The sequence below is a fragment of the Salvelinus fontinalis genome, chromosome 29, assembly GCF_029448725.1.
Source record: "Salvelinus fontinalis isolate EN_2023a chromosome 29, ASM2944872v1, whole genome shotgun sequence".
In the NCBI taxonomy this organism is placed as follows: Eukaryota; Metazoa; Chordata; class Actinopteri; order Salmoniformes; family Salmonidae; genus Salvelinus; species Salvelinus fontinalis.
Genome location: NC_074693.1, coordinates 29,753,408 through 29,779,835, shown reverse-complemented (window position 1 = coordinate 29,779,835; position 26,428 = coordinate 29,753,408). Strand labels below are relative to the sequence as shown.

Genomic DNA, 26,428 nt, shown 5'->3' with positions numbered 1-26,428 from the left:
GTGACAGGGTGGAGGGCTGCTGATTGAATGACCGACGGGTTGACAGGTTGGAGGGCTGCTGATTGAATGACCGACGGGGTGACAGGGTGGAGGGCTGCTGATTGAATGACCGACGGGGTGACAGAGTGGAGGGCTGCTGATTGAATGACCGACGGGGTGACAGGGTGGAGAGCTGCTGATTGAATGACCGACGGGGTGACAGGGTGGAGGGCTGCTGATTGAATGACCGACGGGGTGACAGGGTGGAGGGCTGTTGATTGAATGACCGACGGGGTGACAGGGTGGAGGGCTGCTGATTGAATGACCGACGGGGTGACAGGGTGGAGGGCTGCTGATTGAATGACCGACGGGGTGACAGGGTGGAGGGCTGCTGATTGAATGACCGACGGGGTGACAGGGTGGAGGGCTGCTGATTGAATGACCGACGGGGTGACAGGGTGGAGGGCTACTGATTGAATGACCGACGGGGTGATAGGGTGGAGGGCTGCTGAGGGGGGATCGATGATGTCTAGGGTCATGTTCAGTAGCCAGAAATGAAGTAGATGTTCTAGATGGAAAATGATCTTCTGTGTTCTTATTGGGAAGTTTAAGTAGTAGCACCTTTTAGAAACTGTTCTAGTGTTTTGCCCACTAAATATAACACAGGTTTGTAGCTATTTGATGAGATACTGACTTAGTTACGACTTCAGACATGGCACGACAACGACAGGGTTCTTCTCTTGATTTTTGTTGCTTATGATTGCTTTTTTATTTGAAAGGCCCGGTTACCATTATATCAATCAAATGTATGTACACATATTGTTTGACAAGATATCATTGTTTTATAGAAATGTTGCTATATCATTAGATAGACACTTGTCAGGGAAACGATCAATGGCATATACAGAGAGCTGTATAATACAGTAGCAAGCACTTTATTAGTATCTTTGTCTTTCTTCTAAATATTTCTTCCACCCTTGTCTGACAAACAAGTTCCTTTTAGTGTTTCATATCATTGCACACTCTGCACTCTGCTTTGGTTCTTGGAGCAAAGAGAGACACTGTTGATCTGAACGTTTCATTCTGTTCCCAAAGTGCTAGTAAAGTATTTCTTCCCTACAGGGAACAGCATCATCAAGGGGCTTGAAGCATGATCTTCTTCTGCATAATCAACTGACTTCTGTGAAGCTACATTTGCTAGAGTAGGTACACGCGTGTATGACTAACACATAAGCCAACCCACAAACAGACACATTTACATAGACTTATAAAAACACACCTACTATGGACATTCTAACCCACACAGTGACACACAGTACACATTCATTTCATGTACGCCCATCTGGTTTAGATTATCTGTGAACTGAGCCCTCGTTGATTCCATTGTGATGTCTTCGAGTGCTTATCCATCCCAACCACACGTAGGGAACTAGATACTTGCTAGGTCGAAAATATACTGGTTAGAACAATAGAATAATTCCATGTGACAGCGTTCGAAAATAAACACATTCATTGGACCTGGACCGATATTAACTAGCATAACTGGTCCCATTTTTGTAAAGAGTTATGGGATATTAGAATCTGCTGTCTTAACCTCTGTCATCTTCAATCTAGACTACTGGATCCAGTCTTGATCACTATGATAATAAAACATATTCACAGAAGAGGGTGAACAACTCCAGTCCTCAAAGACTATAAGATCTCCTTCTGGGCTTTATACTGTACAGTACATCTCCCAGGCACTTCATTTATCAATATATGTCATTGATTGGCTATAGAGAGACTGCACAGCTGGCAGAAATCAATCATAGATTATAAGCCAAGGACCAGAACACTCTATGGCCCTTGAGGCCCAGAGCAGTGCACTCCTGAGATTAAATAGAAAATATTAAACCAACCCTTCCCATGTCAGACCAAGATCCATCTCCTTTAGAGGGGTGTGCTGTTGCACCTCTCCAGACCCTTCAGTTTAAACACAGGTACACCTGGCTTCGTCTCATCCAGGTACTCAAGGACGGGGTTATCATACGCTAGGTCAGCCTTCCTCTGGGCGGATGCAACCTTGGGGTCAACAGGGGTCGTTACCGCGTTAACGGGCGCCGCCTGGTTGTCTCCGGTTGCATGGCCAGTGCTGCAGCAGCTAGTTGCCTTGGTGATGACCCTGTCAAGGGGCTTGAGGGATCGCATCCAGCGAGGCAGGAAGTCCCAGCTCTGGAGACGGACGGGCAGGTGGCCAGGGCTGTGAGCCTGCAGCACAGAGAAATGTTGTTACCAACCAATCGTAGACCAATCAAATTTGATACATCTGAACTATTCAACCACTCTTGGATGACAATGGAAGTTGAGTAGAAAATCCTCATAAAAACGTACAGCATCCATCATCAATTCGACTTCCAATGTTCTCCAAGAATAGCTGATTACAGTATTTCTAACCCACCTGCATCAGGTTCACCAAGGCAATGAAAACAGTCACACACACAAATGGTGCGCCCACTCCCACCATCACTCTCCAGCCAGCCAATGAGAGGCCTAGGACCAGGGACGGGAGGAGCAGGAAGCAGAAGAGGAGGTAGAGGACAGCGAACCAGCGGTACTTGGCGGTGCGTTCACCCAGGGCACGAGCCATGCGTATGGGGACACGTGTCACAGGGATGGGGTACCACAGCAGGATTCCCAGGATGTTGAAGAAGAAGTGACACAGAGCAATCTGGAGACAAGATGGACGGTATTAGGTGGACATTTGAGAGGAAAGACAAGATGGACGGTATTAGGAGGACACTTGAGAGGAAAGACAAGATGGATGGTATTAGGTGGACATTTGAGAGGAAAGACAAGATGGACGGTATTAGGTGGACATTTGAGAGGAAAGACAAGATGAACGGTATTAGGTGGACATTGGGGGAAACCATTTCCTTCAAAAAGGGTTTTACTTGAAAGGTATCTTTTGCTGTTTCTTAGCCCTTTTATTTGAATATAAGTTGTTCTGAATAAAGCCTTTTGCGAAATAAGTTATTCCCCAACGGTCCGTACCTGTATGGCAGCAGCCAGTTTGTCCCCAGGGCTGGCCAGGGCTGCCAGCAGGGCTGTGGTTGTGGTGCCGATGTTGGAGCCCAGAGTCAGTGGATAGGCCCTCTCCAGACTGATCACACCAATACCTGCAAACCAGGAGAAGGGTTCACCATTGTTCATGTGGCACACAGAAAAGTGTGTCTGCTGTAAGATGATAGCGATTTGCTAATTACTTTGTAGTGGGGCAAAGTCACCCCTTACATTGTAGTGGGTAATATTTGTAGTGGGGCTAAGTCACCCCTTACATTGTAGTGGGTAATATTTGTAGAAAGGGCTAAGTCACCCCTTACATTGGAGTGGGGTAATATTTGTAGAGGGACTAAGTCACCCCTTACATTGTAGTGGGTAATATTTGTAGTGGGGCTAAGTCACCCCTTACATTGTAGTGGGGTAAAATTTGTAGATAGGCTAACTCACCCCTTACATTGTAGTGGGTAATATTTGTAGAGGGGCTAACACACCCCTTACATTGTAGTGGGTAATATTTGTAGTGGGGCTAAGTCACCCCTTACATTGTAGTGGGTAATATTTGTAGAGGGGCTAAGTCACCCCTTACATTGTAGTGGGTAATATTTGTAATGGGGCTAAGTCACCCCTTACATTGTAGTTGTGTAATATTTGTAGAAAGGGCTAAGTCACCCCTTACATTGTAGTGGGGTAATATTTGTAGAAAGGGCTAAGTCACCCCTTACATTGTAGTGGGGTAATATTTGTAGAAAGGGCTAAGTCACCCCTTACATTGGAGTGGGGTAATATTTGTAGAGGGGCTAAGTCACCCCTTACATTGTAGTGGGTAATATTTGTAGAGGGGCTAAGTCACCTCTTACATTGTAGTGGGTAATATTTGTAGATGGGCTAACTCACCCCTTACATTGTAGTGGGTAATATTTGTAGATGGGCTAACTCACCCCTTACATTGTAGTGGGTAATATTTGTAGATGGGCTAACTCAACCCTTACATTGTACTGGGTAATATTTGTAGATGGGCTAACTCACCCCTTACATTGTAGTGGGTAATATTTGTAGATGGGCTAACTCACCCCTTACATTGTAGTGGGTAATATTTGTAGAGGGGCTAACTCACCCCTTACATTGTAGTGGGTAATATTTGTAGACGGGCTAACTCACCCCTTACATTGTAGTGGGTAATATTTGTAGAGGGGCTAACTCACCCCTTACATTGTAGTGGGTAATATTTGTAGTGGGGCTAACTCACCCCTTACATTGTAGTGGGTAATATTTGTAGATGGGCTAACTCACCCCTTACATTGTAGTGGGTAATATTTGTAGAGGGGCTAAGTCACCCCTTACATTGGAGTGGGGTAGTATTTGTAGAGGGGCTAACTCACCCCTTACATTGTAGTGGGTAATATTTGTAGAGGGGCTAACTCACCCCTTACATTATAGTGGGTAATATTTGTAGAGGGGCTAACTCACCCCTTACATTGTAGTGGGTAATATTTGTAGAGGGGCTAACTCACCCCTTACATTGTAGTGGGTAATATTTGTAGAGGGGCTAACTCACCCCTTACATTGTAGTGGGTAATATTTGTAGAGGGGATAACTCACCCCTTACATTGTAGTGGGTAATATTTGTAGTGGGGCTAACTCACACCTTACATTGTAGTGGGTAATATTTGTAGATGGGCTAACTCACCCCTTACATTGTAGTGGGTAATATTTGTAGAGGGGCTAAGTCACCCCTTACATTGGAGTGGGGTAGTATTTGTAGAGGGGCTAACTCACCCCTTACATTGTAGTGGGTAATATTTGTAGAGGGGCTAACTCACCCCTTACATTGTAGTGGGTAATATTTGTAGAGGGGCTAACTCACCCCTTACATTGTAGTGGGTAATATTTGTAGAGGGGCTAACTCACCCCTTACATTGTAGTGGGTAATATTTGTAGAGGGGCTAAGTCACCCCTTACATTGGAGTGGGGTAGTATTTGTAGAGGGGCTAACTCACCCCTTACATTGTAGTGGGTAATATTTGTAGATGGGCTAACTCACCCCTTACATTGTAGTGGGTAATATTTGTAGAGGGGCTAACTCACCCCTTACACTGTAGTAGGTAATATTTGTAGAGGGGCTAAGTCACCCCTTACATTGTAGTGGGTAATATTTGTGGTGGGGCTAACTCACCTAGGATAGGATAAAGCAATCCTTCCCCCCCCCCCCCCCCCCCCTTAAAAGATTTAGATGCACTATTGTAAAGTGGCTGTTCCACTGGATGTCATAAGGTGAATGCACCAATTTGTAAGTCGCTCTGGATAAGAGCGTCTGCTAAATGACTTAAATGTAATGTAAATGTACATTGTAGTGGGTAATATTTGTAGAGGGGCTAACTCACCCCTTACATTGTAGTGGGTAATATTTGTAGAGGGGCTAACTCACCCCTTACACTGTAGTAGGTAATATTTGTAGAGGGGCTAAGTCACCCCTTACATTGTAGTGGGTAATATTTGTAGAGGGGCTAAGTCACCCCTTACATTGTAGTGGGTAATATTTGTAGAGGGGCTAACTCACCCCTTACATTGTAGTAGGTAATATTTGTAGAGGGGCTAACTCACCCCTTACATTGTAGTGGGGTAATATTTGATACATTATGTGTATATTGTATACTTCTTACATGCGACCCACAATAAGACTATGAAATGAATGGACAAAGTCTATTAAGAGGAATATCTGACTCCATAAAGATAAAGATAAAGCAACCAATACTCATAAAGGTGCACTATACAGAAATCCCCTCGCCATTTCCTGGTTGCTAAAATTGTAAGTTTGCCTAATTTCAGTGTATGTGACATAACAAGCTATTATAGTGTACAGAATCATTATACCATCTAAACCGCTGTGAAATATAACCTATAATATTGCATGGGAAGCATAGAAATAGCGGACATATTACATACATTATATACCGCTTCTTATACTTGCTTTCAATGAGAATGACAGATCTATTAACTCACATTTATATTTGAATTTGGTTGGGTCACCCAAAAAGTTACATATTGCAGCATTAAAGAGCTACAGGAATACACTATCAAGTAAGGAATAAGAATTGTCTATATCAAAGTCAGAGATTTAATATCATTGTAAAATGAATGAAATCACAAACAAGGCATAAGCTTAATTTACAAAGCTTTCAGAAGCATTAGAAGGAGAGAGAGAGAGAGAGAGAGAGAGAGAGAGAGAGAGAGAGAAGTCATAGCCTGAAAGGCCATGCCACAAGAGTCCCTGGGGTGGAGAGAGAAAGAAAGAGAGAGTGTATTTCATCAGCACAGGTCAGGAACAAAGAGAAAGAGAAACTGATACCCCTTTATAACATGTGACTGTTTGGATTCAAAATCTAAGTTTTTGACCAATAGCATAAAGTAAAGTTAACCTCCAATCACACACCAGACCTACAGGATGTAAAGACAACAGCACCAGTGGTTCTGAACCAGGAGTACTTGAAAAGACTCACGAGACCATAGTCTTACAGGTAAAATGGACATAAAAAGGTACATGTTGGGGATACTGGTACAGTTTGAGAACAACTGGCTTACACTACCAATGTGTAGAACACATCATCCAAGATCGCCCTCCAGGTTCCCTCGGAGAGTTCATCAATGAGCTTGATGCCTTGATAAGCTCCTTTCCTGAGGACGGCTCACCTCTCACAGTTCTGGGCGACTTTAACCTCCCCACGTCTACCTTTGACTCATTCCTCTCTGCCTCCTTCTTTCCACTCCTCTCCTCTTTTGACCTCACCCTCTCACCTTCCCCCCCTACTCACAAGGCAGGCAATACGCTTGACCTCATCTTTACTAGATGCTGTTCTTCCACTAACCACATTGCAACTCCCCTCCAAGTCTCCGACCACTACCTTGTATCCTTTTCCCTCTCGCTCTCATCCAACACTTCCCACACTGCCCCTACTCGGATGGTATCGCGCCGTCCCAACCTTCGCTCTCTCTCCCCCGCTACTCTCTCCTCTTCCATCCTATCATCTCTCCCCTCTGCTCAAACCTTCTCCAACCTATCTCCTGATTCTGCCTCCTCAACCCTCCTCTCCTCCCTTTCTGCATCCTTTGACTCTCTATGTCCCCTATCCTCCAGGCCGGCTCGGTCCTCCCCTCCCGCTCCGTGGCTCGACGACTCATTGCGAGCTCACAGAACAGGGCTCCGGGCAGCCGAGCGGAAATGGAGGAAAACTCGCCTCCCTGCGGACCTGGCATCCTTTCACTCCCTCCTCTCTACATTTTCCTCTTCTGTCTCTGCTGCTAAAGCCACTTTCTACCACTCTAAATTCCAAGCATCTGCCTCTAACCCTAGGAAGCTCTTTGCCACCTTCTCCTCCCTCCTGAATCCTCCTCCCCCTCCCCCCCCCTCCTCCCTCTCTGCAGATGACTTCGTCAACCATTTTGAAAAGAAGGTCGACGACATCCGATCCTCGTTTGCTAAGTCAAACGACACCGCTGGTTCTGCTCACACTGCCCTACCCTGTGCTCTGACCTCTTTCTCCCCTCTCTCTCCAGATGAAATCTCGCGTCTTGTGACGGCCGGCCGCCCAACAACCTGCCCGCTTGACCCTATCCCCTCCTCTCTTCTCCAGACCATTTCCGGAGACCTTCTCCCTTACCTCACCTCGCTCATCAACTCATCCCTGACCGCTGGATACGTCCCTTCCGTCTTCAAGAGAGCGAGAGTTGCACCCCTTCTGAAAAAACCTACACTCGATCCCTCCGATGTCAACAACTACAGACCAGTATCCCTTCTTTCTTTTCTCTCCAAAACTCTTGAACGTGCCGTCCTTGGCCAGCTCTCCTGCTATCTCTCTCAGAATGACCTTCTTGATCCAAATCAGTCAGGTTTCAAGACTAGTCAATCAACTGAGACTGCTCTTCTCTGTATCACGGAGGCGCTCCGCACTGCTAAAGCTAACTCTCTCTCCTCTGCTCTCATCCTTCTAGACCTATCGGCTGCCTTCAACACTGTGAACCATCAGATCCTCCTCTCCACCCTCTCCGAGTTGGGCATCTCCGGCGCGGCCCACGCTTGGATTGCGTCCTACCTGACAGGTCGCTCCTACCAGGTGGCATGGCGAGAATCTGTCTCCTCACCACGTGCTCTCACCACTGGTGTCCCCCAGGGCTCTGTCCTAGGCCCTCTCCTATTCTCGCTATACACCAAGTCACTTGGCTCTGTCATAACCTCACATGGTCTCTCCTATCATTGCTATGCAGACGACACACAATTAATCTTCTCCTTTCCCCCTTCTGATGACCAGGTGGCGAATCGCATCTCTGCATGTCTGGCAGACATATCAGTCTGGATGACGGATCACCACCTCAAGCTGAACCTCGGCAAGACGGAGCTGCTCTTCCTCCCGGGGAAGGACTGCCCGTTCCATGATCTCGCCATCACGGTTGACAACTCCATTGTGTCCTCCTCCCAGAGCGCTAAGAACCTTGGCGTGATCCTGGACAACACCCTGTCGTTCTCAACTAACATCAAGGCGGTGGCCCGTTCCTGTAGGTTCATGCTCTACAACATCCGCAGAGTACGACCCTGCCTCACACAGGAAGCGGCGCAGGTCCTAATCCAGGCACTTGTCATCTCCCGTCTGGATTACTGCAACTCGCTGTTGGCTGGGCTCCCTGCCTGTGCCATTAAACCCCTACAACTCATCCAGAACGCCGCAGCCCGTCTGGTGTTCAACCTTCCCAAGTTCTCTCACGTCACCCCGCTCCTCCGCTCTCTCCACTGGCTTCCAGTTGAAGCTCGCATCTGCTACAAGACCATGGTGCTTGCCTACGGAGCTGTGTGGGGAACGGCACCTCAGTACCTCCAGGCTCTGATCAGGCCCTACACCCAAACAAGGGCACTGCGTTCATCCACCTCTGGCCTGCTCGCCTCCCTACCACTGAGGAAGTACAGTTCCCGCTCAGCCCAGTCAAAACTGTTCGCTGCTCTGGCCCCCCAATGGTGGAACAAACTCCCTCACGACGCCAGGACAGCGGAGTCAATCACCACCTTCCGGAGACACCTGAAACCCCACCTCTTTAAGGAATACCTAGGATAGATGCACTGTTGTAAAGTGGCTGTTCCACTGGATGTCATAAGGTGAATGCACCAATTTGTAAGTCGCTCTGGATAAGAGCGTCTGCTAAATGACTTAAATGTAAATGTAAATCTGAACATGTATAACAACACTCATCCACCCAACATGTTTCAAGTTAGAATAGGAACCCACCTTCCTGTCCAAAGGCTGTCCAAGATTCTGACTAGAAAATTCAAGATGAACTGACAAACAAGATAATCAGTGGTGTCATGAGTTCAGTATATTCAGATGTCCCATGCAAATACATATTGACACACAACATCCAACCAGAGCTTTTCCCAAACCACCACTTCACTGAGACTCTATTTGAAAAGGAAATATTCGCATGACAGAAAACCAGCTGTTCTAAAAACTGTCTGATGTCATTAAATCTAAACAAGGAACTGACTTCGTCCCAGTCAACCAGTCCGTTTATCTCACTGCTAGAAATAGAGCAACTTAACTTGTCCACCTTAAACTACTCCACCTCCAACGCTTCCTTCCTCAGTCCTTCAGCCTTCTCCTGGAACTGTGGACATCTAGCCTCTAGCGTGGTCCTGTCTCTCTGCTTCCTTCCTCAGTCCTTCAGCCTTCTCCTGGAACTGTGGACATCTAGCATCTAGCGTGGTCCTGTCTCTCTGCTTCCTTCCTCAGTCCTTCAGCCTTCTCCTGGAACTGTGGACATCTAGCCTCTAGCGTGGTCCTGTCTCTCTGCTTCCTTCCTCAGTCCTTCAGCATTCTCCTGGAACTGTGGACATCTAGCCTCTAGCGTGGTCCTGTTTCTCTGCTTCCTTCCTCAGTCCTTCAGCCTTCTCCTGGAACTGTGGACATCTAGCCTCTAGCGTGGTCCTGTCTCTCTGCTTCCTTCCTCAGTCCTTCAGCATTCTCCTGGAACTGTGGACATCTAGCCTCTAGCATGGTCCTGTCTCTCTGCTTCCTTCCTCAGTCCTTCAGCATTCTCCTGGAACTGTGGACATCTAGCCTCTAGCATGGTCCTGTCTCTCTGCTTCCTTCCTCAGTCCTTCAGCCTTCTCCTGGAACTATGGACATCTAGCCTCTAGTATGGTCCTGTCTCTCTGCTTCCTTCCTCAGTCCTTCAGCATTCTCCTGGAACTGTCGACATCTAGCCTCTAGCGTGGTCCTGTCTTTCTGCTTCCTTCCTCAGTCCTTCAGCCTTCTCCTGGAACTGTGGACATCTAGCCTCTAGCGTGGTCCTGTTTCTCTGTTTCCTTCCTCAGTCCTTCAGCATTCTCCTGGAACTGTGGACATCTAGCCTCTAGCATGGTCCTGTCTCTCTGCTTCCTTCCTCAGTCCTTCAGCCTTCTCCTGGAACTGTGGACATCTAGCCTCTAGCGTGGTCCTGTCTCTCTGCTTCCTTCCTCAGTCCTTCAGCCTTCTCCTGGAACTGTGGACATCTAGCCTCTAGCGTGGTCCTGTCTCTCTGCTTCTTTCCTCAGTCCTTCAGCCTTCTCCTGGAACTGTGGACATCTAGCCTCTAGCGTGGCCTTGTCTCTCTGCTTCCTTCCTCAGTCCTTCAGCCTTCTCCTGGAACTGTGGATATCTAGCCTCTAGCGTGGCCATGTCTCTCTGCTTCCTAATCGGAGTTCCAGGGAACATCGCAGTGATGTTCAACCATCGTTAAAACCACGATCTTTCCAGTTTGAGCCGGAGACCGAGTTTATCAACTTTCAAAGCAGAATTACTTTACCATTGTTCCTCAACTATAGTGTATGAAATAACATTTTCTAGCTCTGAGTCTCTACTTATATCTAATGTAAAAAACATTATTTCAAATGTTGCTAGTCAAATGACTTCCCAGACTATTTGCATTGCCCCCCCCTCCCCTCTCCATACCACTGCCACTCGGACTTCGGCGGAAGTCGTGACAATTACATTTACTTTTGTTACTTAAGTATATTTCAAACCAAATACTTTTAGACTTTTACTCAAGTAGTATTTTACTGTGTGACTTTCACTTTTACTTGTGTCATTTTCTACTAAGATATCTTTACTTTTACTCAAGTCTGACAGTTGGGTACTTTTTCCACCACTGACCAGTAGACACCAGTCATCTGAAAGCCACAATCTTGTAGAATTTCCAGACACTCATTAGTTATTTCAACAGTGTAAAATACGAATGTACGATTATTTAAGTATTTGTATTTGATATACTTATTTTCTGTGTATTTAAGTATTTTCTAATACACAGCCCACTACAACTACTTAAATTGGAAGTAGGTTTAAATACAAGCCAATACTTTCCAAATGTATTTGCAAATACATTCCAATATTCAACTACACTTGTATTTTCAAACAAACTTTGGCTAAATACTTATTTAAGAATGTATTTGAAGGTAATTGAAAAATAAGAAGAGAGAGAGAGACCTGCACACCGTCAACATGAGGAATAATCCGAAACTGAGTCTTAGATGCGAATAGAAATATGATATATTGGACAGTGGAGGCTGCTGAGAGGAGGACGGCTCATAATAATGGCTGAAACGGAGCAAATGGAAAGGCATTAAATAGATAGAAACCATGTGTTTGAAGTATTTGATACCATTCCACCTATTCCGCTCCAGCCATTACCACAAGCCCACCCTCCACAATTAAGGTGCCACCAACCTCCTGTGATGTTGTGATAATGTATACCAGTACATTGTTTACATTATAATTGAAAGAACATTTCCCCAAAACATTTCCATTTCCATTTCCTAAAATTCTCCAGAGATCAGATATGAAATAGATATGAGGGGTTGATTTGACTTTCCATGTGTTAGAGCAGGAACAACTCTGATAGTTCATTGGTTGCTTGGTTATCCAACATTCTACAGGTAAATTAAGATAAAGACATCGTCATTTGTGGTTTCACATAAAGAGTTCAAGATATTCAGAGGGCCCATGCAAAGTCCCACTGACACACAACATCTAACCATGGCCTTTCCATAACTACCAACTCACTAAGACTATATTTGGATAGCAAATCCACTGGACAGAAAAACAGCTTTTCAGAGTACTGTACCTCCTGTCAGATGAGAACAGTACTTTATATGACAGCCTAGCGCGGTCATGTCTCTCTGCTGCCTAATCAGCATTCCCGAGAACATCCCAGTGATTGGTTGTCCTTCGCCAAAACCAAGATATAGCTAGTTTGAGCCAGATGCCGACTGTATCTGATCTACTTTGCCTCATCACGCTGCTTGTATGGGTCCACGACCTATGGTTTATCTGGATGAAACCCTGTCTCTTTGTATGTTCATATAGAATATATGCCATTTAGCAGACTTTTTTTCTAAGCAACTTTTTCATGCTTGCGTACGGGTGGTCCAGGGAAGACACGGGTGGCAGGGAAGACACGGTGCGTACGGGTGGCAGGGAAGACAGGTCTGCTGGCTGTCCTTTGGGGAGTAACAGGGGTTATGAATATGTCTTCTGGGGTGATGTTATGAGATTTGAAGCCAGATGAGAGTGGACAGGTACAGTGTCAGTATGTTTTCACATCAGACACTCAGGAAATGGCCGGTATACTCCTCAATACTGTCCTGGGATTTGTTGTTCCCTTCTCGTGGCCACCGCCTATATCCACCTCCACAGAAAGGTGAACCAAACAGCCTTCTTCAGGAGCCGCAGGATGACTAGGTTAGTGACCAGCATCATTGTGACCTTCATCATTCCATGCACTCCTCACCGTGTCACAAAACAAGAAGCTCCCGCGCTCAGGTCTGTTCAACGCTGGTCCGACTAATCTGATTCCACGCTTCAAGACTGCTTCAATCACGTGGATTGGGATATGTTCCGCATTGCGTCCAACAACAACATTGACGAATACGCTGATTCGGTGAGCGAGTTCATTAGAAAGTGCATTGGCGATGTCGTAACCACAACAACTATTAAAACATTCCCAAACCAGAAACCGTGGATTGAAAGTGACGAACCACTGCTTTTAACCAGGGCAAGGTGACCGGAAACATGACCGAATAAAAACAGTGTAGCTGTTCCCTCCGCAAGGCATTCAAACAAGCTAAGCGTCAGTATAGAGACAAAGTAGAGTTGCAATTCAACGGCTCAGACACAAGAGGTATGTGGCAGGGTCTACAGTCAATCACGGATTACAAAAAGAAAAACAGCCCCGTTGCGGACCAGGATGTCTTGCTCCCAGACAGACTAAATAACTTCTTTGCTCGCTTTGAGGACATTACAGTGCCACTGACACGGCCCGCTAACAAAACCTGCGGACTCTCCTTCACTGCAGCCGACGTGAGTAAAACATTTAAACGTGTTAACCCTCGCAAAGCTGCAGGCCCAAATGGCATCCCCAGCCGCATCCGCATCCGCACCCAGAGCATTCGCAGACCAGCTGGCTGGTGTGTTTACGGACATATTCAATCAATCCTTATCCCAGTCTGCTGTTCCTACATGCTTCAAGGGGCCACCATTGTTCCTGTTCCAAAGAGAGCTAAGGTAACTGAGCTAAACGACTACCGCCCCGTAGCACTCACTTCCGTCATCATGAAGTGCTTTGAGAGACTAGTCAAGGACCATATCACCTCCACCCTACCTGACACCCTAGACCCACTCCAATTTGCTTACCGCCCCAATAGATCCACAGACGACTCAATCGCAACCACACTGCACACTGCCCTAACCCATCTGCACAAGAGGAATACCTATGTGAGAATGCTGTTCATCGACTACAGCTCAGAATTTAACACCATAGTACCCTCCAAACTCGTCATCAAGCTCGAGACCCTGGGTCTCGACCCCGCCCTGTGCAACTGGGTTCTGGACTTCCTGACGGGCCGCCCCCAGGTGGTGAGGGTAGGTAACAACATCTCCACCCCGCTGATCCTCAACACTGGGGCCCCACAAGGGTGCGTTCTGAGCCCTCTCCTGTACTCCCTGTTCACCCACGACTGCGTGGCCGCGCACGCCTCCAACTCAATCATCAAGTTTGCGGACGACACTACAGTGGTAGGCTTGATTATCAACAACGACGAGACTGCCTACAGGGAGGAGGTGAGGGCCCTCGGAGTGTCGTGTCAGGAAAATAACCTCACACACGTCAACAAAACAAAGGAGATGAAGGTGGACTTCAGGAAACAGCAGAGGGAGCACCGCCCTATCCACACCGACGGGACAGTAGTGGAGAAGGTAGTAAGTTTTAAGTTCCTCGGCGTACACATCACAGACAAACTGAATTGGTCCACCCACACAGACAGCGTTGTGAAGAAGTCGCAGCAGCGCCTCTTCAACCTCAGGAGGCTGAAGAAATTTGGCTTGTCACCAAAAGCACTCACAAACTTTTACAGATGCACAATCGAGAGCATCCTGTCGGGCTGCATCACCGCCTTGTACGGCAACTGCTCCGCCCACAACCGTAAGGCTCTCCAGAGGGTAGTGAGGTCTGCACAACGCATCACTGGGGGCAAACTACCTGCCCTCCAGGACACCTACACCACCCGATGTCACAGGAAGGCTATAAAGATCATCAAGGACAACAACCACCCGAGCCACTGCCTGTTCACTCCGCTATCATCCAGAAGGCGAGGTCAGTACAGGTGCATCAAAGCAGGGACCGAGAGACTGAAAAACAGCTTCTATCTCAAGGCCATCAGACTGTTAAACAGCCACCACTAACATCGAGTGGCTGCTGCCAACATACTGACTCAACTCCAGCTCACTTTAATAATGGAATTGATGGAAATTGATCAAAAATGTATCACTAGCCACTTTAAACAATGCCACTTAATATAATGTATATGTATATACTGTACTCCATATCATCTACTGCATCTTGCCATCTTTATGTAATACATGTATCACTAGCCACTTTAAACTATGCACTTTTATGTTTATATACCCTACATTACTCATCTCATATGTATATACTGTACTCGATACCATCTACTGCATCTTGCTTATGCCGTTCTGTACCATCACTCATTGATATATCTTTATGTACATATTCTTTATCCCTTTACACTTGTGTGTACAAGGTAGTAGTTGTGGAATTGTTAGGTTAGATTACTCGTTGGTTATTACTGCATTGTCGGAACTAGAAGCACAAGCATTTCGCTAAACTCGCATTAACATCTGGTAATCATGTGTATGTGACAAATACAATTTGATTTGATTTGAATGTGCTGGGAGTGGCAGTCATCTTTGTGGGGGAAAAGGCTATGAGAGGGTTCTGGGAATCCAATTGCAGAATTGCTGGATCTCTGACCGACAGCTGCTTGGATCCATTCCTCTACGCCTTCACCTCCAGAAACATCCAGCCAGAGAACAGTATGAACAGTGTGACTTCCTGGTCACTGATCCACTGAAGATTTACACCCATTTGTTGTTATATCAGGTAATGGAATATTCCCTTTGATTTAAGAAACGTGATTTATGCTGTACCTTAATGGGATTAGCATAACTGGTTTACCTGATGATAACCCAAAAAATACCCATTAATCCATTGTTCATGTTTTTATAAATATTCAAACCATACATCAAATGAAGATGCATGAGGAAGTTTAACTCTGGCTTCATCAAACTATGTGATGTGAAGTGGGTCAATGTTTATCTGATTGTACATGTTTAACTGCCTGCTGTCTTTCTACGGTATATTAACATGCTATCTCACAAACCACAGGGGTTTTAGTCTGGACCAGCATGTCAGCAATGAGATAAAACTAGAATGTATGTCTCTGTGTGAGTTCATAGATTGTGTTTGTAGGCTACGTATTTCAGGTATACATCAATGTTTTTTCTGAGAATAGATTTCATAACCCAAGTGAATCTGTTAGTCTTGTTCAAACTATTGACCTTTTCTTCTCCCCCCCGAACAACTGATTTGAATAAACCAAATTGATAAATGGCCTTTATTTATGATTATTCTGTCTATAATTTCAATCATTACATAAAACCTACAAATGTTGTTTTAATTGTTATTCATGCAAGAATGGGGTAGGTAGATGTTCCCCTAGCCAGAAGTCAGAATGGGGTAGGTAGATGTTCCCCTAGCCAGAAGTCAGAATGGGGTAGGTAGATGTTCCCCTAGCCAGAAGTCAGAATGGGGTAGGTAGATGTTCCCCTAGCCAGAAGTCAGAATGGGGTAGGTAGATGTTCCCCTAGCCAGAAGTCAGAATGGGGTAGGTAGATGTTCCCCTAGCCAGAAGTCAGAATGGGGTAGATAGATGTTCCCCTAGCCAGAAGTCAGAATGGGGTAGGTAGATGTTCCTCTAGCCAGAGGTCAGAATGGGGTAGGTAGATGTTCCCCTAGCCAGAAGTCAGAATGGGGTAGGTAGATGTTCCCCTAGCCAGAAGTCAGAATGGGGTACGTAGATGTTCCCCTAGCCAGAAGTCAGAATGGGGTAGGTAGATGTTCCTCTAGCCAGAAGTCAGAATGGGGTAGGTAGATGTTCCCCTAGCCAGAAGTCAGAATGGGGTACGTAGATGTTCCCCTAGCCAGAAGTCAGAATGGGGCAGGTAGATGTTCCCCTAGCCAGAAGTCACTCACCTATAAGTGGTGTCAGGGCAGAGGTGAACACAGAGCTGCTCTGCACTACAAAGGTCATCCCTGCTCCCACAAACATGGCCAGGTAGCCCGCCAGCCAGCCAAACGGATACGGCAAGTCTACATTGAAATGGTTAGAGCAAGATCCTGATTAGGTCTGTCTGTCTACCTGTCTGTCTTTCTTGTCTGTCTGAAAATCTTGCTAGTGGATTTCAGAAATAGGCAGGGTTTAGACATAATTAAGACTTTGTTGCTGTGGTAACTAGTGACGACCCTGATTAGGTCTGTCTGTCTGTCTTGGCTTTCTCATATATTGTATGTAAAAAATCTTGCAATCTATCTCTGACCGGCGCCCACCTGTGTTGATGACCTTTTGGATGACCTTTGCCACTTGACCTTGGAGGAGGGAGTTGAGCAGCTTGACCAGGAGCACCAGGCAGGTGCAGAGCAGGGCCAGGGAGCCGGCCAGGAGGATCAGCCCCACCGTCAGGTCTGACAGATCGGCATCAGCAAACAGATGCCTACCTGGAGGAAACCAGGAGCACCAGACAAATAATTCACAATAATGTGCTCGTCTGCAGTTCAGTTGGTAGAGCATGGCGTTTGCAATGCTAGGATAGTGGGTTTGACTCCTGGGACCACCCATATGTAAAAAATGTATGCACACATGACTGTGAGTCTCTTTGGAGATAAGTGTCTGCTAAATGGCATGTATTATTTTCTCTATACAGATGTAGGATCATAATTTGAGCAGTCTTTTTTGTTGAAAATGTTCCTGCACAGCAGGAAAGGCAAACTTGTAGTGTATTCAAGGTTTAAAAATGCTTCTAAAGTTTGTAATTTCCATTTTAAACATGTCAGATTTGATTTGCCCCAACAGAAAATGCGCTACAAAAAATATCCATTAAATATAATCCACATAATAATTCACATTTCTTGTTGCTGCAGGATTCTAGTCCTGCTGTAGGAAACTAGCTGAAATTGAGATTCTACATCTGTATAAAGTTCTTATTCTGCTAAAACAATGAAAATGAACTATAAATAACCCAAATCTAAAAAATAATCTAAAAACCTCTAAATAAATAATAATTAAAATAAGTGTGATGTCAAAAATAGTATGTAAAACAGTGGTATGTAAGTTTAATGTATGTCATTTATGTTGGATTTACATTTCTGGATGTTAAACTCGGAGGAGAGATTCTGAGTGGTCCAGGTGATGTCACCTTCCTGCAAGCAGAGATGGGCGGGGCTACAGTTGTCAGAACCAGTGATGCTGATATTCATAGAGGACTGAAGAGAGGACTGATGGGAAAGAGAAGGGGAGAGAGTTTAGAAGCATATGAGATAGATAGCAGAGAGAGTGCAAGGTAGAGAGAAGATAAACATAGCAAACAGTATGCCTTATGTCTTATCATTCACAGACAGTATATTCATAAATCACTGTGATAGTGACAGTGAAAGTCTCATCAGCGACAGAGCTTATCGCACCAAAGCCTTAACAGCTGGTGGGGGTGACAGGCTCAAGAGTGACGGTGGTGACAGTCATGATGATGATGACGGTGTTGGCCGTGACAGTGTTGAGACCGTGACGTGGTGAGGCAGAGGGTCTGTGGGTGACAGTGATGACAACGATGACAGTGTTGAGACAGTGATGGTGTTGAGGGTCTGTACCGTAACTAGCCCGGTGTGGCACCACTTCTTCACTAGGCTCCTGTTCCTCATCCTCTCATCTCCCATCGCGATGCCGGTGATCACCTGCCTATCCAACTGATGGAGACAAGACAGAGTGGTTGTTAACTTTTATTTTATTTTTGTCATTTAGCAGACTCTCTTCTCCAGAGCTACTTACAGTTAGTGCATTCATCTTCAGATAGTTGGGTGGGACAAACATATATCACAGTCATGGTAAGTATATTTTTGTAGTGGATGCGAGCTTTGAGTGAAAGCCATTGGAGTGTGCGGAGGAGCGGGGTGACATGGGAGAACTTGGGAAGGTTGAACACCAGCCCGGCAGCAACATTTTGGATAAGTTGCAGGGGTTTGATGGTATAAGCAGGGAGCACAGCCAACATGTTTATGACAGGTATTCATTGGGTGTTATATTGACAGTTTTTTTTATATTGTATTATGAGTTTAATGACTGATTAATACCTGTATGATAAGTTTAATGACTGATTAATACCTGTATGATAAGTTTAATGACTGGTTAATACCTGTATGATGAGTTTAATGACTGATTAATACCTGTATGATGAGTTTAATGACTGATTAATACCTGTATGATAAGTTTAGTGACTGGTTAATACATGTATGATGATTTTAGTGACTGGTTAATACCTGTATGATGAGTTTTTTGACTGATTAATACCTGTATGATAAGTTTAGTGACTGGTTAATACCTGTATGATGAGTTTAATGACTGATTAATACCTGTATGATGAGTTTAGTGACTGGTTAATACATGTATGATGATTTTAGTGACTGGTTAATACCTGTATGATGAGTTTTTTGACTGATTAATACCTGTATGATAAGTTTAGTGACTGGTTAATACCTGTATGATGAGTTTAGTGACTGGTTAATACCTGTATGATGATTTTAGTGACTGGTTAATACCTGTATGATGAGTTTTTTGACTGATTAATACCTGTATGATAAGTTTAGTGACTGGTTAATACCTGTATGATGAGTTTAGTGACTGATTAATACCTGTATGATGAGTTTAGTGACTGGTTAATACCTGTATGATGAGTTTAGTGACTGGTTAATACCTGTATGATGAGTTTAGTGACTGGTTAATACCTGTATGATAAGTTTAGTGACTGGTTAATACCTGTATGATGAGTTTAGTGACTGGCTAATACCTGTATGATGAGATTAGTGACTGGTTAATACCTGTATGATGAGTTTAGTGACTGGCTAATACCTGTATGATGAGTTTAGTGACTGGTTAATACCTGTATGATAAGTTTAGTGACTGGCTAATACCTGTATGATGAGTTTAGTGACTGGTTAATACCTGTATGATGAGTTTAGTGACTGGTTAATACCTGTATGATGAGTTTAGTGACTGGTTAATACCTGTATGATGAGTTTAGTGACTGGTTAATACCTGTATGATAAGTTTAGTGACTGATTAATACCTGTATGATGAGTTTAGTGACTGGTTAATACCTGTATGATGAGTTTAGTGACTGGTTAATACCTGTATGATAAGTTTAGTGACTGGTTAATACCTGTATGATGAGTTTAGTGACTGGTTAATACCTGTATGATGAGTTTAGTGAATGGTTAATACCTGTATGATGAGTTTAGTGACTGGTTAATACCTGCATGATGAGTTAAGTGACTGGTTAATACCTGTATGATGAGTTTAGTGACTGATTAATACCTGTATGATGAGTTTTGTAACTGGTTCGGTGATGACCTTCAGTAGCTCTGGTGCGTCCTCTCCAGTCTGGATGTTGAAGCTGGTGACCACGATGCGGGCCAGGTAGGTCATCAGCCCTGTAGCCACCTCCATCGGCAGCAGTACCAGCACAGACAGCCAGTTGAAACAGTCATGGATGGTAGCCCCAGCAAACGCCCTGAACACAGAGACAGAACCCAGTTGTGGGTTGGTTAATTGTGTGTTTGATCTCCTCCAATAACTTACCTTTGCGATGTTATGGGTACTTGTACTGATTACTTTTAAATAATATGCCCTTACGCATTACTTGTTTCGTCATGTACTTATGTGACTGAGTTATGTGATTAAGTTAGTTTAGTGAAAGTGTCCATTTCACTTTATAATTGACAATAAAGTGTTTTTAACTTTGAACTCTGAGCAGAAAGGTCCTTGTGATGACATGGGCAAAAGTAATACAATCTCCGTAGTGCTGGGTGCTTAATAAGTTTAGTGATATGGGGTCAACAGCTTGAGAAATGTCATTGCTGCTGTTGATAGGCTTATGTATGGTTAGATGATGTTATACTGTTAACATGACAGCACATGGACTGGAGAGAAGTACAGTTCACTCTCCTCTCCTCCTCTCCTCTCTCCTTTCTCCTCAGCTTTCTCCTCTCCTCTCCCCTCTCCTTTCTCCTCTCCTCTCCTCTCCTCTCTTCTCTCCTATCCTCCTCTCCCCTCTCCTTTCTCCTCTCCTTTCTCCTCTCCTCTCCTCTCTCCTTTCTCCTCTCCTCTCCCCTCTCCTTTCTCCTCTCCCCTCCTCTCTCCTTTCTCCTCTCCTCTCCCCTCTCCTTTCTCCTCTCCTCTCCCCTCTCCTTTCTCCTCTCCTCTCCCCTCCCCTTTCTCCTCTCCTCTCCCCTCTCCTTTATCCTCTCCTCTCCCCTATCCTTTCTCCTCTCCTCTCCCCTCTCCTTTCTCCTCTCCTCTCCCCTCTCCTTTCTCCTCTCCTCTCCCCTCTCCTTTCGTCTCTCCTCTCCCCTTTCCTTTCTCCTCTCCTCTCCCCTCTCCTTTCTCCTCTCCTCTTTCCTCTCTCCTTTCCTCTCTTCCATCTCCTCTCCTCCCATCCCCTTGTACCGTTTGAAGTCATTTCTCTCCCCTGCCTGCATCATGGCTACGATGGTGTTGGTGACCGATGTCCCAATGTTGGTCCCCATGATGATAGGAACGGCAGACCGGACCTCCAGCACTGTCAGAAGGAAACAGACAGACAGACAGACAGACAGACAGACAGACAGACAGACAGACAGACAGACAGACAGACAGACAGACAGACAGACAGACAGACAGACAGACAGACAGACAGACAGACAGACAGACAGACAGACAGACAGACAGACAGACAGACAGACAGACAGTTACACAACCTCCCATATTTATGTAATGACTTTGGCTTCTTCTCAGACTGCATAGTGCCATGATTATGGTAATGCTAGGGATTAAATATTATCAAACCTGACCCTTCCTATTTCAAAATGCTTTTAATGGAGGAAAAACTGAAGGTAATTTGCAGGTGAGTGGAGGCATCTCAGTTTTTAACTGAAGAACTGGCTTTATTATTGCTGGGGCCTATTATGCAGATGATGACCCTTTGCGTATTCACACATACATACAGCTCACAGACAGACAGGAGGCACAGGGAAGCTGAGCGGTTGTAATTGCCCATAAATCCCCTGGTGTCCTCTCTGAGATTGGCTGCTTAGACAGAGACAGTCCTGGCATACTGATGTACCATAGCCACTGGTCACATACACACAGTGAATGAGAGGTCTCTGTGGATAACCCCTATTAGCAGCAGACAGCCCACCCCAAGAGACTGTTGTACATAACTAAGCACTGACAATGATGAGAGAGCTCCACCACTTTGTTTCAAATTCATAAGCATCGTGTTTTCACTGGTCCCTTTAATCCTATTCACTCAGTTCAGATTTACAAGCCATGTTTTCACCCTCATGCAGATCAACACAAGCCCAAAAACATGTATGCACAAACCCACAAGACGGCACGCACACACACACACACACACCTGCACGAACACACACACAAACACAGAATCTCTCTCTCCAAGTACTCACATCCTGAGGAGACGAGGCTGACGATGATGGAGGTGGATGTGGAGGAGCTCTGGACCAATACAGTGACCAGTATCCCCACCACCAGCCCTGCTACTGGGTTAGACAGCACCGCATTGTCTTTGAAGATGTCCCCCGCTACCTTACCTTCAGTCACACACATACAGGATGTACAGCTCTTAACACATCTCCTACATCAGGACAATAGACAGGGTTTCCACCTAGTTCAGAGTTAGAGTAAACACACAGTTTACAGTACCATATCATGAATCAGTTTGTACCAATAGTATCAGTTTAGTTATGTCTAGTTATACAATAGTAATTGTCATCGACTCAACAGGTTTCAACAGGTTTCCACAGGTTTCAACAGGTTTTCTCATCACAGTCATCAAAATGCACGAGTCAGTTAATCTGACAAAGCACATCCAGAGAGGACAGGACAGAGTGCAAAACATCCTAATTATAGTGAGAAAGAAAATCCCTCATTACCAAATTAATCTCAGAGGGACAGTTGAGTGTAATCTACTCACCCCCAGCCAGCTGGAACGCTGAACTTAGTGTGTCTAATGAACAGACGAAGAAGAAGAGGAGGAGGAGGAGTAGAGGGATCTTGGAGCAGTTGATGAAGAATTCTCTGACTCTGTTGGGACTGAGCTCCATGTCAGGTTCTGCGGTGGCTGCTGATCAAAACAAAAGAAACAACCAGAGAACGAAAGAACAAGAAAGAAAAAGATGGAAAGAACAAATGCATTATTACAATGTTTCTTCCTGAAGAACAAACAAACATTTGTCCTAGTTTAGAAACAGTATCGCTTTGAAAAGACAAGGCAACAACGTAATGACAAAATAAGCAACTTCTCTCCCCATTGTGACCTAATTTTTGTGTGTACAGTACATGTACTGACATGTACTGTACGTATAAGAGATAGATGCACACACACACTCTTAACACACACTCTACACACATCCACACATTATTAATATTTAGTTGTATTGTTTCTTTATTTATTAATTGTGTACATTTGTGACTTTAGTTGTAGTTTTAGATATATACACATTATATACACTCAGTGGCCAGTTTATCACGAAAATGGATTGCTCGTAAAGACAGTGAGTCACGTAGCCGTGGCTTGCTATATAAAGCAGGCAGACAGGCATCGAGGCATTCAGTTACTGTTCGATTGAACATTAGAATGGCCAAACGAGTGACCTAAACGACTTTGAGCATGGTATAATCGTTGGTGCCAGACACGCCAGATCGAGTATCTCAGAAACAGCTGCCCTGCTGGGCTTTTCAGAGGTTGAAGGAGAATGGCAAGAATCGTGCAAGCTAACAGGCAGGCCACAAACAGACAAATAACAGCGCAGTACAACAGTGGGGTGCAGAATGGCATCTCGGAACGCACAACTTGTCACGGCTATTGCAGCAGACGACCACACCGGGTTCCACTCCTATCAGCTGAAAACAAGCAGAAGCGGCTCCAGTGGGCACGTGATCACCAACACTAGACAATTGAGGAGAGAAAAAAACCTATGCCAAGGCACATTGAAGCTGTTCTGGCAGGTCATGGTGGCCAACGCCCTATTAAGACACTTTATGTTGGTGTTTATTTTATTTTTGTAAGGTTCTGTATTATTTTCTTAGTCAAACTTGTGTTCTGTTTTGTTGTGTTCTTGAACATAGACATGTCTTTCATTTTTGTTCATTGATTTCACCTGTGTTAGTTACTCACCTGGTCTCATCAGCTCCAGATTTAGTTCAGTTCATTCTGTTTGTGCCTTTGTGAGGTATTTTTCATTTTGACTCTACTAAGCCTTTTCCTAGATCGGTTGTGAGAACCTAGTTTTGATTCACCTGCCTGTTTGCCTACCTGTGTATGACCATTGCCTGCCTGTGACCACGACTCCTGCCTTCTGCGAAGGCGAAATTAACACCTGCCACGCTCAGTGCGTGAATCTACACCTTTTTCTCCCTGAGTATTCATGACAATTTTGGCAGTTACCTGTAGCAGCAGGCAACACAGAGAATGGAACAGCTGGAAAGGGGAAACGGCTTGAGTCGTAGAAAATGTAATAAAACATTGGGGATAAAATTCGGATGATCACTTCACTGAGAGCTTGGCCGTTTCTAAAAGGACAAATCTGTGTGTTTTTGGAGCCTTTGTTCATGTTTTGCCGGGGCCCCCATAATGCACAAGGAGGCTGAGGAAGTGATTTGCTGTTTGGGATAAGTTTCTCAAAAACATGTGAAATCACAAAAAAGGTGTCTAGACCCTTCTATAACAAAACATTGACATAAATGTGTTTGTAAAAAAAGGAACATTTTCCTTTCATGTTTTAAATGCATGTAAATTGTAAAGTATTTTTGTTTGTAATGTATTATTCACTGTGTTGGACCCCAGGAAGACTAGCTGTCAGATTTGGTGTGGGCCAATTGGGATCCTAACAAAATAAAATAAAAAATGACTTACTAATAGGTTATCACAATGACTCTCCTCCACATTCACTACACAGTATCTCCTCTTGTAGGAGTGTTGATGTAAATATAGTATAATGCAGGGGTAAAATGTGTCTGAAACTTCAGAGTGCTGTACCTTGCTCTTTGGGGGGACTGTTCCCTTCCCTTTGTTTGGGGGAGGAGGTGGGTGAGGTTGGTTCATCCTCCTGGCTGTACCCCTCCAAGCTGCTGATGAGGTCCAGAGTGGACCCAAGGCCCGACTCCCTGTCCTCCTCCAGGAGATGTTTGGGACGCAGGGAAGCGGGTGTTCCATGGGTCCGTCCCCCTAAAACCACAGTTTATATTTCACTGAATTCAAACAATTAATTCTGAATTTGAGGTTGAAGATAAAGTCAGAGTTGTATTTATTGACAAAGTGCCTTGAATTCTCTGGGCACACTTTTTGATATGATAAAATATCACTCTTGGAATTTACCGTTGTAGTTGATCATAGGTTCCACGCTGGATGAAATTATTGTGATTAGACGAGAGGACATGATGACTTCACTGTATAGGGCTGTAGAGAAATAGTATTATATTATATTTGACCATTTTAAATAAATGAAAAACCCAGCAACAAAAATACACAGTACCAGTCAAAAGTTTGGACACACCTACTTATTCAAGGGTTTTTCTTTATTTTTACTATTTTATACATTGTTGAACAATAGTGAAGACATATGAAAAAACACACATGGAATCATGTAGTAACCAAAAAAGTGTTTTTTTATAGTTGAGATTCTTCAAAGTAGCAACCCTTTGCATTGATGACAGCTTTGCACAGTCTTGGCATTCTCTCAACCAGCTTCACCTGGAAGGCTTTACCAACAGTCTTGAAGGAATTTCCACATTTGCTGAGCACTTGTTGGCTGCTTTTCCTTCACTCTGTGGTCAAACTCATCTCAAATCATCTCAATTGGGTTGAGATTGGGTGATTGTGAAGGCCAGGACATCTGTTGCAGCACCCCATCACTCTCCTTCTTGGTCAAATAGCCTTTACACAGCCTGGAGGTGTATTGAGTCATTGTCCTGTTGAAAAACAAATGATAGTCCCACTAAGCGCAAACCAGATGGGATGGCATATCGCTGCAGAATGCTGTGGTAGCCATGTTGGTTAAGTGTGCCTTGAATTCTAAATAAATCACTGGCAGTGTCACCAGCAAAGCACCCCCACACCATCACACCTCTTCCTCCATGCTTCACGGTTGGAACCACACATGCAGAGATATCCGTTCACCTACTCGGCATATCATAAAGACACGGCGGTTGGAACCAAAAATCTCACATTTGGACTCATCACACCAAAGACATATTTCCACCAGTCTCATGTCCGTTGCTCGTGTTTCTTGGCCCAAGCAAGTCTCTTCTTATTATTTGTGTCCTTTAATAGTGGTTTCTTTGCAGCAATTCGACCATGAAGGCCTGATTCACACAGTCTCCTCTGAACAGTTGAGGTTGAGATGTGTCTGTTACTTGAACTCGGTGAAGCATTTATTTGTGCTGCAATTTCTGAGGCATGTAACTCTCATGAACATATCCTCTGCCTCAAAGGTAACTCTGGGTAGTCCTTTCAAGTCCTTTTGAGTCTTAAAGTAATGATGGACTGTCGTTTCTCTTTGCTTATTTGAGCTGTTCTTGCCATAATATGGACTTGGTCTTTTGCCAAATCGGGCTGTCTCATGTATACAACCCCTACCTTGTTACAACACAACTGATTGGCTCAAACACATTAAGAAGGAAAGAAATCCCACAACTTAACTTTTAACAAGGCACACC

The 26,428-nt window shown here is 44.7% G+C and overlaps 1 protein-coding gene across 1 annotated transcript; it reads right to left on the bottom strand.

Annotated features, from left to right (window-relative positions):
• Positions 1-668: 668 nt before the first annotated feature.
• On the bottom strand, positions 669-25,250 carry LOC129827813 (sodium-dependent phosphate transport protein 2A-like). The gene is made up of 13 exons (XM_055889011.1): positions 25,089-25,250; positions 24,750-24,938; positions 22,686-22,832; positions 22,159-22,302; positions 21,161-21,272; positions 20,030-20,225; positions 18,310-18,405; positions 17,808-17,940; positions 16,996-17,163; positions 16,642-16,758; positions 3,010-3,134; positions 2,417-2,686; positions 669-2,226 (listed from the first exon to the last, which is right to left on the bottom strand). The coding sequence occupies exons 1-13, from the start codon at positions 25,147-25,149 to the stop codon at positions 1,909-1,911; spliced, it is 2,076 nt and encodes a 691-aa protein (XP_055744986.1). The 5' UTR covers positions 25,150-25,250; the 3' UTR covers positions 669-1,908.
• Positions 25,251-26,428: the final 1,178 nt, after the last annotated feature.